General features: G+C 44.6%; 1 protein-coding gene across 1 annotated transcript in view; it reads right to left on the bottom strand.

The window, feature by feature from the left end:
• The window catches only part of TBC1D22A (TBC1 domain family member 22A), a 346,099-nt gene that overhangs the window by 263,303 nt on the left and 69,001 nt on the right, over positions 1-13,795 (bottom strand). The window contains exon 6 of the mRNA XM_044678628.1: positions 9,619-9,747. Coding sequence (XP_044534563.1) covers positions 9,619-9,747 — 129 coding nt within the window. The remainder of the gene's footprint in view (positions 1-9,618; positions 9,748-13,795) is intronic.

Genomic DNA, 13,795 nt, shown 5'->3' with positions numbered 1-13,795 from the left:
GCGGTCATCTCTCTGGCTCTGATGTTCCTGTTCTTTGTCTCCACCATCTCTTACTTCATCTCCACTTGGAGGAAAGCAAAGGACAATCAACGAGATTTAAAAAAAAAAAAAAAAGCCTTACCTTCCATCTGAGAACCAATACTTGATGTATTGGTTCCAAAGCAGAAGAATGGTAAGGGCTAGGGTAGGGGTAAAGTGTTTGACTTGCCCACGGTCAAACAGCTATGAAGTGTCTGAGGCCAGATTTGAACCTAGGACCTCCCGTCTCTAGGTCTGGCTCTCAATCTACTGAGCCACCCAGCTGCCCCCTATCAACAAGATTTTTAAAGCAATATCAGAAGAAAGATAGGTCTTGGAGCAAGGTGGGAATGGCTGCTCTGGGGGCACAGGGAGATAACAGCAGAATAGATGGTTTGTTTTTGTCTTTGTATCTCCAGCCCTGAGCCTAGCACCTGGGGCACAAGAGGCATTTAATAAAACTTGTTATGATTAATTACCTAAAGTCACAAAGTCTACAGCATGAGTTGGGGAAGAAGGCATGGGCTCTGTCTCAAGACAAGTAAAATCCAAAATAATGGTGGAACATTCCCCCAGAAGACAGTGAGGAATCAAAAGAGAAAAGGCTGGAGAGAGACAAAAACAAGAGGGCCAAAAAAGGCAAACCTGTTACAGAGTAAAACAAGGGAAATGCAGGGTCAGTGAAATGTGTTTCTAAAGAGATCTGTTTCTCTTTTGAATTAACTTAATATTGCCTAGACCCAGAAGTTAAAAAGTATGAAAATACGAGGCAAAAGTGGCAAGGTTATAGTTCGTTCTTTTTACCAGTCTGACTCACTCCAGTGAAAATAAGAGCCAGGCAACATGTTGATGCCGGCTCTCTGCCCAGCATCTCCCAAGTCTATGACGTACAAAGTTTGGCCCCTCCATCCAACTGCACACACATATCTCACAGCACTGGCACCGATACAGCCGCACACTCTGGCAGTTAGCCACGCAGAGCTGTCGTTATGAGGAAAAGATAACTGACTTAAAAAGGCCTTAAAACACAGCCCACTGCCGTCCCCACAGTTAACACCCAATTAAGCATGTCCAAATAACAGGATTCATTACATGCTGCCTGCCCCAAAATGCCCTCCTGCACTCAGAATCTGAGAAGTTATTTTTACTTCCAACTTTTAGAAAGATTAACGAGCTACATGTGTCGCAGAAATCTACTCAAGAAAAGTCTCATATTTTTGACCAACTGTTTAATGGAGAAAATGCCGAGGAGGCTTTATGAGGCTCCTGAACTCTTCAGGGTGATTGGAAATTTCCAAAAGTGCCTCTGAAATGATAATAATAAAAATCCCATTGGGCACTAAAACATAGAAAAGAATTGACTCTGCTCATTACTCTGCTCCATCCTGGAAGTGAGCGATTTAATTTGCCGTGCGGCACATTAAGAAGAAAAACGATGTGGCAGGGACTCGTCTCTGACGTGGGTGTACTTGGCAGTTTCATTCACTCTGCTGCCAGGATGGAGCCCTGACAGCCTCCCCCCCAGGCCCCTGGCAGACGCTCGAGGCCATCCAGCCCTTGCTCCTACTCTTCCCCAGACCCCAAATGTCCTCCTTCTCTGGCCTTCCTCGATCTCTCTCTCTCCATCCCAAGAAGGTCAGGACAAACCCAGGCCGGGATACCCGGCAGGATGGCTTTCTGTTGAGACCTTCATCCATTCAGCAGAGGCGAGCTGGCCTCAGACGAGAGGGCCTCTAGCTGGTCTCTTCACTGAGTCAATAACTACATGAACTCCGTCTCTTCCTACACGAGGCCTTTCCTGATCTCTTGTCCCAGGCACTGAATGTGTGCCTCAATATGATAACATGGACTTTCTAGATATCTTGTCTCCTACTTCCAGGGGGACATCTTGTTTCCACTTAGAAAAGACCCTCGGGGGCAGAGTCTGGCTTTTGTCTTGGTACTTCTCCCCACTCCCGTGCCTGGCACTCAATAAATGCTTATGGATTGATCAGTCAACTAAATGATGAGAGATCTTTTACACAGATTGAGTAATTAATGACAAATAGCTGATAGTTCCTTCTGATAAAAATTCTTACTACCTCACAGGGCAATTCAGTTGAAAGTTACAAAGTGCCAATGAAGGGGCTTTTAGGCCCATGTTGTGATGAAAAAAAAAAATTCAGGGACACCGCCATAAGCAGGAAAGTACATCTAAAGAAAAGACATGGTCTGCAATGCCCACAGGAAAACACCTGAAATATGGCGAATGACAAATACGAAGTAGTGAGCCTGCCTGTAAGGGTGCCAGTGATGGAAGTCATGCTTGGTGGAGGAGGAGCGGCACATTAAATGAAGACACTCACACAAAGCTCAGGTCCAGAAGACAAAACAAGGGTGGAAAGAGGTTGTGTCTAATGCTACGAAACATACGTACAGAGATGAAAAGCAGAAGTAATACTGGAATGGACTAGAGACCACCTGCGCAGAAGGAATCAGACAAGATGAAAGAAGACTGACCCTAAGATGTGGGGGTCACAGAGGAGGGATGCTGATAGCCAGGGGACCTCAGTGCTCTAGACAGCTCTTTGATGTCATCAGCCTGACAAAAAGAAGAGGAACAAGCAGCAATGCAAGAATCCAGAGCAAGGCTGAGGGACTTATGAGAAAGAAAACTAGCCACATTCGAAGGAAGAACTGTGGGAGGAGAAACACAGAAGAAAAACATGTCCTTGATCACATGGGCTGATGGGGATATTACTGGGGATGTAGACACTAAACGATAACTCTAGTCCAACTATCAATCATATGGAATTAGGTCTTGATCAATGATACATGTAAAACCCAGTGGAATTGTGCATCAGCTAAGGGGGGTTAGGGGGAGAGGGAAAGAACATGAAACACGTAACTATGGGAAAATATTCAAAATAAAAACTAAAAAAAAGAAATAAAAGAAGAGGAACACACAGTTCTGACTTGTCCTACTAACAATGCCTCTTTTAAGGCATAGAGAAATGAGCCAGAATTCTGGGCATGACTGACCAAGAAGGGCAAAGTGCCTGCTGAAGTGGAGATGATGGGAATTAAGTAGCCCCTTCTGCTTAGATCTGGTGACAAAAAAGAGCAGGAAAGCCTGATCCAAACTAACATGCACTCCACACTTTGGGAGAATATATTTCGGAAGATTCAGCGAAAGATTAAATACAGCTAATGACCCAAAATGCTGGAAGCTAAATCCACCTGAGAGAGACAAGAAGCTGTGGAAAACAAGATGACACAATGAATAACATGATAAGGAAAAGGAAGGAACATCTTGAAAAACTAGTATAACAATCCATTCCCCAATTAACAAATGGTCAAAGGTTAACAAGCAATTTTCAGAAAAAGAAATCAAAGCTATCAATAATCATGTGTTCTAAATCACTCTTGATTAGAGAAAAACAAATTAAAACAGTGCTGAGATACCACCTCACACCTATCATATTAGCCAAAATGACAATAAGGGAAAATGACAAATGTTAGAGGGGATGTGGCAAAATTGAGACACTAATGCATTATTGATGGAGTTCTGAACAGATCCAACCATCCTGGAGGGCAATTAGGAACTATGCATAAAAAACCAAAAAATTGAGCATAACCTTTGATCCTGTAATATTACTATTGAGTCTATATCCCAAAGAGATTTTTAAAATGGAGGAGGGGGAAATCTACTTGTACAAAAATATTTACAGCAGCTTTTTTTTGTGATGGCAAAGAATTGGAAATTATGGGGATGTCCATCATTTGTGGAATGGCTGAACAAATTGTGGTATATGTTGGTGATGGAATACTATTGTGCTATAAGAAATAATAATCAAGGTGATTTCATAAAAAGCTGATTCAGAGTGAAATAAATGGAACAGGGAGAACATCAAACACAGTAACAACAATATCGTTAGATGATCAACTGTGAAAATTTGGCTACTCTCAGCAATACAATGATCCAGGACAATTCTGAAGGACTTATGATGGGGAGTCAGAGGGAGGCAGATCAAAATCAACTATCTTTCACATCAATGCATTGAGGGTTTTATTTTGGGGTTTTAGTTTTGAGTGAATATGTTCTTATGACCAATATGGAAGCATGCTTTGCATGGGAATACATGTGTGGCCCAGATCAAACTGCTTACCATCTTCAAGTGGGGAGAGGGAAGAGAAGAAGAGAGAGAGATGGTTTGGATCATATAATTTTGGAAAATGTATGTTAAAAATTATTAATACATGTAATTGGGAAAATAAAATATCTTTGAATAAAAAAAAAAACACAAGTGTAATTCCAAGAAAATGCATGAAGCAACTTATAAGGGAATTCTTGGTTCTCTTTGAGTTCACACTTGTTCTCTTTGCCTAGTTGGAGTTAACACTTTGGTTGGCAATAACTTTGAATCAACACAAGCTTGAACTAGATGGGAGAAGCTTGAAAACCACTTAGTGAATTCACAATCTACCTATTGTTAGATGAGAAGTGTGTCATTTGGAATGGTTGTAAGCCCTGGAAGACTTATGACTCCCAGGACTCTCTCTGCTACAACTTCCCCTGACACCTCCCACTTCCCTTGGGGGAGGCGTCCGGGAAAGAATAAAAGGGAAAGTTTGGTGCCTTTTCTCCCTGGACCCCTGAGCTCTGCTCACTCTCTAGCCAGGCTCCACCCTGGAAGCAGTGCTCTCTATGGTCAATTATGTGGATGATTTTCCTAATATTAAACAATCCTTACATTCCTGATATAAACCCCTCCTGGTCATAGTGGATAATTCTCATGATAACTTGCTGTAGTCTTTTTGCTAGTATTTTATTTAAGATTTTTGCATCTATGTTCATTAAGGATCCTTCTTTCTCTGTTTTTGGTCTTCCTTGCTTGGGAATCAGTACTATATTTGTTTCATAAAAAGAATTTGTTAAGACTCCTTTGCTTATTTTGTCAAATAACTTGTATAGTATTTCATCTTAGAATCAATATTATTCATTGGTTCCAAGGCAGAAGAGCAATAAAGGATAGGCATGGGGTTAAGTGAGGGTCAACATGGCTAGGAAGTGTCTAAGGCCAGACTTGAACACAGGACCTCCTTTCTCTAAATCTAACTCTCAATCCACTGAGCTACCTAGTGTCTCCCACCACCATCCTTCATTCTGTGTCTCCCCCAAAACAAAGGGTGAACTCCATGAGAGTTCAGACTGCTTTTTTTGTTTGTATCTTCAACACTTTATACACTGTTTGGAAAATAATAAAGGCTCAGCAAATGTTTCTTTCATCTATCCATCCTTCGGTCCTGACCTGTTTCATTTTCTTCTTTTTTTAATGAGAAGTCTCAGTTCTAGCCTCTCTCCTGAATAACAGCTTAGCACAGAAGAGCAAAAAAATAAAATTTACATTTAAGTGTTTCTACATCAACATCTCAAATCCATCTGACCTCTGATATGGCATTTTTTAAGAGACCCTAACACCCATACAGATGTAACTATTAAGACACTGGCTTGTTTTTTCCCTTTCTGATGATAACTGCTGAGAAAAGTGGAAATCTCTTAGTCAAAAATTGAAGTTAAATGAACAGCTTATATCACATACCACAAAAATTTCAAAATAGGGACACAACCTAATTGCAAAAGGTTTCACTAAAAAAAGCTAAAAGGGAGAGATCAGGTACCTTTCAAAAAGATCACATGAAAAAATAGACAATTTTGACTAAGGAACATTAAAAAGCTTTTCAATGAATAATAAAAGCAAATTTGGGAGAGAAATTGTGGAGTAAGAAAAATAATGCCATCCTAAAACAGCACTAAGTTTGGTATCAAACAAATAAGGAGAATTGGCTGACCCAAATATCTAACACCAACAGGCACTGGCCAATAGCGCAGTGGTCAAAGAATATCATCCAAGAGTTTTCCAAATAATAATTACAGACCACAAATGATCACATGGAAAGATTCCAAATTGCCAACAGAAAGAGAAATGATTAAAATGACTCCAAGGTTTTATGTCACACCAGGCAAATTACACAAAGGTTAGGAAGAGTCAAGTGTTGCTGGAAGGGAAGCCAGGCAGCATTTACAAAAAGATCCAACCTTCCGATTTCTCAGCATGGCACAAGCAAGACAAGTGGCTAGCTAATACCCAATTTAACCCTCTGATGCTGTTAGAAAGCAGGTACCACACCTGGAAAGGTGAGAAATCACTGGCCTGGAGAGACATCTTTAAGGTCCCTATAAAAGAGAAGCTTGGGCCAGATGAGACAAGGCCTCAAAAATCCAGCTAAGGACCCTGGATTGTATCTGACAGAAGATTTGGTGCACAAAATGCTGTTAGGACTGATATGGCCAGAAGTAGCATGAAAAAAAGGCAGCAATAAAAGCAGACCTGGTTAGGGACTCTGAAAACCTGGGTTCAAGGCCTATTTCTAAAACATACATCCTCTAGAACTACAGGCTGTGCCCTTATGTTCTCAGAGTCCCAAGACCGCACATATCACTCCAAGGAGCAGCCAAGCAGCTGATATTATATGGATCAATCAAGGAGCTTCCATACTAAAACCCCAGGCTTGGAACCATCTAAAATTTAAAGGAAAAAAAAATAGGAATGAACACAAGAAGACCAATTTGAAAGCTCTGTGTTCCTTCAGCGTAAGATAATGAGAATTTTGTCTAGAACTTTCCTGGCACTGGGAATGGAGAATGGATGAGAGACAGAGAGAAACAAAACAAAAAGACTGGAGGGGCGAAACAGCTCCCAGGATTAGGAAAAGGAAGGTGACTGAGTGGGCCCTCAAGGGGGGACCCAAATAATCACAGGCTCCCTTGGAACAGCAAAATTGGCCAAATTTGTCATCCCGTGAGTCTACAAGGCTAAATGGAAGGAAAAATTATTTTCTATTCCAAAAGCAAAAAGTAAGTTAACAATTTGGAAATATTTTCACTAATTATCCATAATATGGAACTGAAATATATTTTATTATCTTTTGTAGTAGCTGAATAAAGTTTTATGTTTCCTGTATTTAATTAATTTTCCTGTAAGAGATCCATTAAATATTTAGATTATCAATTTTCTAGGGGATATCACTGTCTGACTACAAATTTCTTCTCAAATAAAAGTCACCTCATTGAAAAGGCTGAAACCTAGCCCAAACTTTGGATGTATTTTTCTAACACTGTGACAAGCCAGTCAGATCCCAGGGCAAGCGTCAGTGATGCCTTATCCCAAACAAACCAGCAGGCCATTCGGTGGGAGTCTCTCTCGGCCTTTGTAAGGGGCCTTTGGGTTCTTCTCAGTGTGTGGCAGCCCAGGTGAGAATGGGCTCAGGTCACCAGTACTTCTGTTGTCTTCAATTTGGGGATCAAGATACACACACTGGACCATAGCAATCAAGTAACACGGGAACAAAATCACTCAAAGATTCCACATTATTAAGAAGTGTGTGCTAAGCACCGAAGACAAAAAGTTAGGTCTAATTTCTAAAGCTGGTGTGTGGGCAATAATTTGCAAGCTCAACAGAATACACCACTGACTCTGGAAATTCAAGGGAGGAACTAAGCATTGTCAACTGAAAACATCCCTTTGGGTTTAATAGGAGTATAACCAATTTTTCATTTCCTCCAAGTAGACAACTGAATGACAATCACAGTGAGCCCGTGAAATGTTATTTCACCAGTAAATGCAGAATGAGTTGAGAATTGTAAATCAAATTTAAATATTTTTCTCATTATAAACACCGTCTGTCAAATGACTACTCAAGAAACAATAACTGAACTCAGCTTATATTGAACTAAGTAACAAAATCATAGATAGTATCCATTTCCCTACCTCAGTCACCGGCAGAGTTAAAATGTACAGTCCACACCCAGTATATCAACTCTTTCAGCATCCAACAAAGCAAATTCCTAATCCCATGTCCAAGACTGTGGCTCACTTTCACGAATGAGCCCGTGAGAAGGTCGATCCCCTGCTCCAACTTACCACAGAGAGAGGGGCACAGTTGTAACAGTCCAACAGGGGCAGTTAGGCGGCTCAGGGAACAGAGAGCCAGGTTCCAAGGTCTGAAGCCTCAGGAAAAGTGCTTTAATAATCCTCTTTTTGTTTTCTCTTCCTCCCTCCCCCCCATGGGGAGAGCAGACCACAGCCCCTCCATGTCATCTCGTCCTATGTGACTCTTCTCTATCTCTTTCAACAGATCCCACACAAAGAGTTGTCCAGTTCTCTGAAGGGCTTCCCCTGAACATTTTCAGATCTTTGGGGCCACAGCAGAAAATGAGGACTGGACATCCATTATCCTTTATTCTTGCTACATTAGGTTCACCTCCTATTCTTGGACCATGGAGACTCATTTAGGATATATTGTGTGGAAAGGGTATTTTCTCCAATCCCCACAACCTCTCAAACCTCTCCAAAAAAAAAAAAATTCACTGAGGATAAAGCTGTTTCCATGGTCTAGAACGCCCAGAATCCAACACAAGGTAAAAAAATCCCCACCACATGAACTGATGCTCACTGACCCTTGGTTCATTCAGTACCTTCCCCACTTCTACAAGTCTTACAACACTCCTCCGGTAGCCTGGTCTTTCCTCCCTGTTTGAGAGTCCCAGTTCCAGGCTTCAGAAATTTGCTGAGGCCTCTAGAGCTGGCTTGGCCACAAGCCCTCACCAACAACAGCCTCCTGGGAGCTACAACCCAGAAGCACCAGAGGTACAAGGCTCCAAACTGCTGGTACAGGGAAAGCAGGCTCTAAGTTTCCAGTGCCAGACCACAGAACTAAGGGACAGAGGGAGAAGGACAGGCCACCAGGGCAGGAGCTATGTAGCCCTCCACCATGCAGCCCTCCCCATGCCTGAGGAAAGAACAAGCATACAGCTGGAGCAGTTCTGATAACCCATATATCACCTGGGGCATAGACTAGGCTGCTAGAATGTGACTTGCCCAGTGCTGGAGGAGGCTGAGACACTTTGAGATCTGTCTCCAAATGAAAAGGGGAAGGAGTCAGAAGTTAGCAATAAGGAAAATAATGAGGAAAAAAGGCCCAAAACACCAAAAATTTCAAGTAGAAATCACAAGACTTTGAACATAGACAAATCACTAGGAAAAATAGAACAAGTGGAAATGAATTTCCTCTCCAACTAGGGAATCTGACTGAGACTGGACAACACAGATAGGAAATCAGGATGCAGAGGCCCAAAACATGGCATGAGAAGGAAAGGGAAGGCGCCATGCACACGGGGCTTAGTAAGAGGAGAACTTCTGGGGGAAGCAGCCTCTGAATTCAATTATAAAGAACAGGAAGGAATTCATACTGCTAAAAGGGGGAAGAAAGACCCAGCAGGGATGAGAACCAAATGGGCAAATGTGTGGAGGAGGGAGAATAAAAAGCATGTCTGGGGAACAGAAAGCAGTCCAGCTCTCCAGGGGAAACCAATACCTGGTCAAGAGTGAACTGTTGAATGAGGAAGCAACCAAGGCAGAAAATGCTCAATGAGGCGACTGCCAATTCATTTACTATTTAAAAACAAAGGTGGGATACAGGGCCCACAATTTTATAGAAACAACGTCCAACCGAGCACCACAACAAGCTTACAGAGAAGAGGGTCAGAAAGGTTCCCACCTGTCTGTAGGTGTCCTGGTGAGCTTCATCATTCCGAGAATCATAATATTGTTCAATAAAAGCAAAATATTCTTTTTGCTTTCTCCGCAGGGTGCCTTCTCTCCGGTCCACATTGGCAGGCAGGTAACCCTTGTGAGAGAAGGAAAGAGAGTCAATTCCCACCAACTGGTCTACTTTTAAGTTCATTTTTTTTTTAAAACCCTGACTTTCTGTCTTAGAATCAATATTAAGTATCAATCCAAGGCAGAAGAACAATAAGGGCTAGGCAATTAGGGTGAAGTGACATGCCCAGGGCCACAGCTGAGAAATGTCTGAGGCCACATTTGAACCCGGGACCTCCCATCCCCAGACCGGGCTCTCCATCCACTAGGCCACCTAGTGTCACACTTTACTATGTCCCACGCCACTTCAGCTTCTTTCCTGTGTGGTCTCTCTCATCAGGCTATAAGTTTCTACAGGGCTGGGACTGTCCTAGGCCTTTTTTGGCATCTTCAGGGCTCAGCTTAACATACTTATATATACTCTAAATATGCTTAATAAATACTGACTCTGACTCTACTCATTACGTAATAACCACTGACAATGTCACCCCCTACTCAATAATCTCAGTGGTTCCCTACTGCCTCCAGGATCAAAAATGAAATCCTCTCCTTAGTGTTCAAGGCCCTTCCTAACACAGCCCCCTCCCCACCTTTCCAGTCCCCCCCACATACTCCTTAGTCCAGTGACCCCAGGCTTCTGGCTGTTTCATGAACAAGGCCCTCTATGTCTCAGCTCTGGGAGTTCTCTCTAGCTGTGGCCTGTGCCTGAATGCTTCTCCTCCTCCGCTCTCACCACTGACCTCCCCTGGCTCCCTTCTCCAGGAAGCCCTCCCCAGCCCCCTCCACGTCCTCCCTTTGTGAATGATCTCTGATTTATCCTTGACATCCTTCTCTAAACTGTCCTCAGGCCCCAGTGTGAGCAGCTCCCCCTTTCTTCCACTCCCATCACTTCCAGCCCGCTGTGGCATGCTGTCTCACTCCCACAAGGCAAGGACTGCCTTTCCTTTTGCTCGTATCTGTAACCTCAGGGCTTGCCACGGCACCTGGCATCCAGCCTGATACCCTTTAAGGTTCATTAAGAGCCTGTCGACAGCTTGCAGCCACCCCGGCCCACACCACCTGAGGATCCTGTGCTGCTGCTGGTGTGAGGTAGGAAGAAGGGCTAGATGGTCCAGGAAAGCAAGGTCAAGGAAATCCACCTCAAACGATCTGGAATTCAGAATGGCTACTCATTCTGACTGGGCCCAGACTCACAGGAGAGGGGCAAGACTGGCCCTCACTTTACAGATGAGCCACCAAGGCATCAAAGAACAGAGCTGAGAGGGGAAGCCAGGCCTTCCTAGTAACCCTGGCCATCCCCACTCCCCTTGGTTCTTCTCCAATGCCAGGAGTCACAAAGGAAGAGGCTTTTGCCTCTCTCCATTGGATCCTATTTGCCTATTCCCAGATCATCCCCCCAGAGAAGGGGCCCCTCTTTGGCAGCTTTGGGGGTGGGGACCCTGAAAGAGCTAAGAGATCACTAAAGAGAGGAGCAGAAACTCAGCACTCCCCCCCTCATAAAAATGCCAGAAATGGAAAGAACCTCAGCAGTTATATTGTCCACTTCCTGGCCAAAGCTGATCATCCTCTAAAAGAGAAGCCCAAAGAGGGCCTTTAGGATGGCTTGAGACCTTCAGCAGCCTGCCACATTACCACTACCAAGGGATGCCATACAGACCAAACTTGAACCCAGAGCTCCCAACTCTCCACTCAGAGATCTCTCCACTCCCCCCAAAGCCCTGCCTCATGAATATGAGTGAGGATGGCTAAAACAACTGTGTTCATGCCACTGATTTCTGCTGAAGAAGTCAAAAGGCAAGCACGCCACGATCAGAAAACAGGTGATGTTCCCCCAAAATACAGAGCCACATACCCTCACTCACTCCTGACATCCCATTTTTAAAAGAAAACAGACATGCAAGTTGAGGCCTTTAGATAATTAGGCAAGACTGAAAATTATGCAAATGAAAGAGATTCAAGTATGCAATGAATTTTAAATGACAACTACCGAAAACTTAATTGCTGTATTAGCATGCTATAAAAACACTAATCATAAATGTAAAACAAAGCCAGCATAAGCTTAGACCCAAATTTTCTTGGTGGCAGAAAAACACGGAGGGGTTCCCCTTCCCCACCCAGGGAGCTCCACGGGAGAAATGAACCCCAAAGGGGAGAGGCACCAGAGTGGGCCCTGGCATTCCTCTCTCTACTCACTTGCATGAATGGTAAACATTTAATTAGCCATTGTTTGGGGTTCCTGAAATTCTTCTCAGAGCCAAAAATAGGACTCTCTAGTTTTGTGTGGAGAAAAGGTCATGGGCCATTTGCAAGGACCTGCTTTTGTTAAAACCCTTATCTTCCATCTTTAGGCAGAAAAGCAGTAAGGGCTAGGCAATGGGGGTTAAGTGACTTGCCCAGGGTCACAGGGCTAGGAAAGTGACTGGGGCCACATTTGAACCCAGGACCTCCCATTGCTAGGCCTGACTCTCAATCCACTGAGCCACCCAGCTGCCCTCTCCAAGGACTTTCAACAAGTCTATGAGTTAATTCTTCATAAGTGAAAATGACTATTTCTGATTAAAGGAACATTTCTTACTCATCAATTAAGCAAATAAACAAACAGATTCTCATGGGAAGATTAAAGAAGAATCACAAAGGAACAAAATAAAACGATTATTTTGTCAAACCTTGGAAAAAATTACACACACACATCTAATACATACACAGAGATATTTTCTGGGAAGCGGATGAAAACAGGCCAGCTATTCTGAAATTTAGCTGTCTCCAAGAAATCCTTGGTTTGCAGACTTCACCGAGCATCCATGGGGGAGACACAAAGCCACCCTGGTTCTCTCGAGAAGAGGTCGAGGCCTCTAGGCAGGAGATGAGACCCTTCCTCCCAGGGCAGCTACAAGGGAAGTGGGGGAGTATCCAGGAACTGGGGCCCCAGAAACACTCCCAGTGACACGGGAGCTCAAAGAGCTGAACAACCTTCTCTAGGTAAGCGTCTGCAGGCCCTGCATCCCCACCAGACAAGACACTTCTTGACTCCTCTATCCAACGTCTCCCTACACGGCCCCCCACCAGGATCGGCACAAAGCCACCATCATTCCTCCTTGGCCTGAAGAAGCCCCCCAGTTAACACCACAGAAAGCGCTCCTGTCCTCGGGGCTCTCTGAAGCCATGGAGAGAACAAAGGGCCAAGAAGAGCCCTGGCACTCTTCAAGATTCACTCAAGGCCCACCTTGTGCAGGAGGCCTTGCCAGCATCCCCCATCTGCGAGGCCTTCCCGCGAAGGTTCCCTCCAATTTACACTGTGTACTGCAGGCTCCTTCTCTTTAGGACTGGGAGCTTCTGGAGGGCAGGGACTGTCTTCCGGTCTTTCTTTGCATCCCCAGCTTAGCGCCAGGCCTGCTCTAGAGGAGACGCTTAACCGATGCTTCCTGGCAAAAACCACTCAGGAGTCAGGGAAGGAGATGAAAACAGGCAGATGAGAGAAGCCCCCTCCCTGCTTCTTCCAACCCTCATTGCGCTGAGGGGACTGGCACCAAGGGAGGGGCATGCCTAAAGGCCCAAGAGGCTGGAGTCTAAGGGAAGGAGGCCGGCCCAGGACTCAAGATACAGGTGGACAGAGCTCCCTTCTGGGGGGTCCAACGCCCCTACAGCCACTCACCAGATACAAAACCCCCACAGTAGGGCAAGTAAGCATCCAGCAGGTTTCCTACTCGTTTCCTGCACTGACCACGCTCTCCCTCACTGGACCATGAATCTGAGAATGCTCAGCCCAGCACCAAAGAGGGGCACGTTTATTGAACACCACCCTGAGCCAGGCCCATGTGTCATGGGTCCAAGAAAGTGTCTCTTGGGCACTGGGAGCTGGCATCCCCAACTCAACCTGGCAGCACTGTGGTTTTTCCCCAAAACCTTCCCTGTCGAGGGTACCCCCTACCCAGCATCACGGTCCTATCCACAGGCTACTCACGGCCCCCAGAGGTCCCCATTGCTGCCTGGCTGCCTTCCTGCCCTACCAACATCTCTCCCCTTCTCTGCCCCCCTCCCCACTCACACTATGACAACAGCCTTCTCCTGGGCTCCTC

Source organism: Gracilinanus agilis, chromosome 5 (assembly GCF_016433145.1).
Source record: "Gracilinanus agilis isolate LMUSP501 chromosome 5, AgileGrace, whole genome shotgun sequence".
Lineage (NCBI taxonomy): Eukaryota > Metazoa > Chordata > Mammalia > Didelphimorphia > Didelphidae > Gracilinanus > Gracilinanus agilis.
The sequence above is the reverse complement of the archived record's forward strand: the minus strand, read 5'-3'. Positions and strand labels throughout refer to the sequence as shown.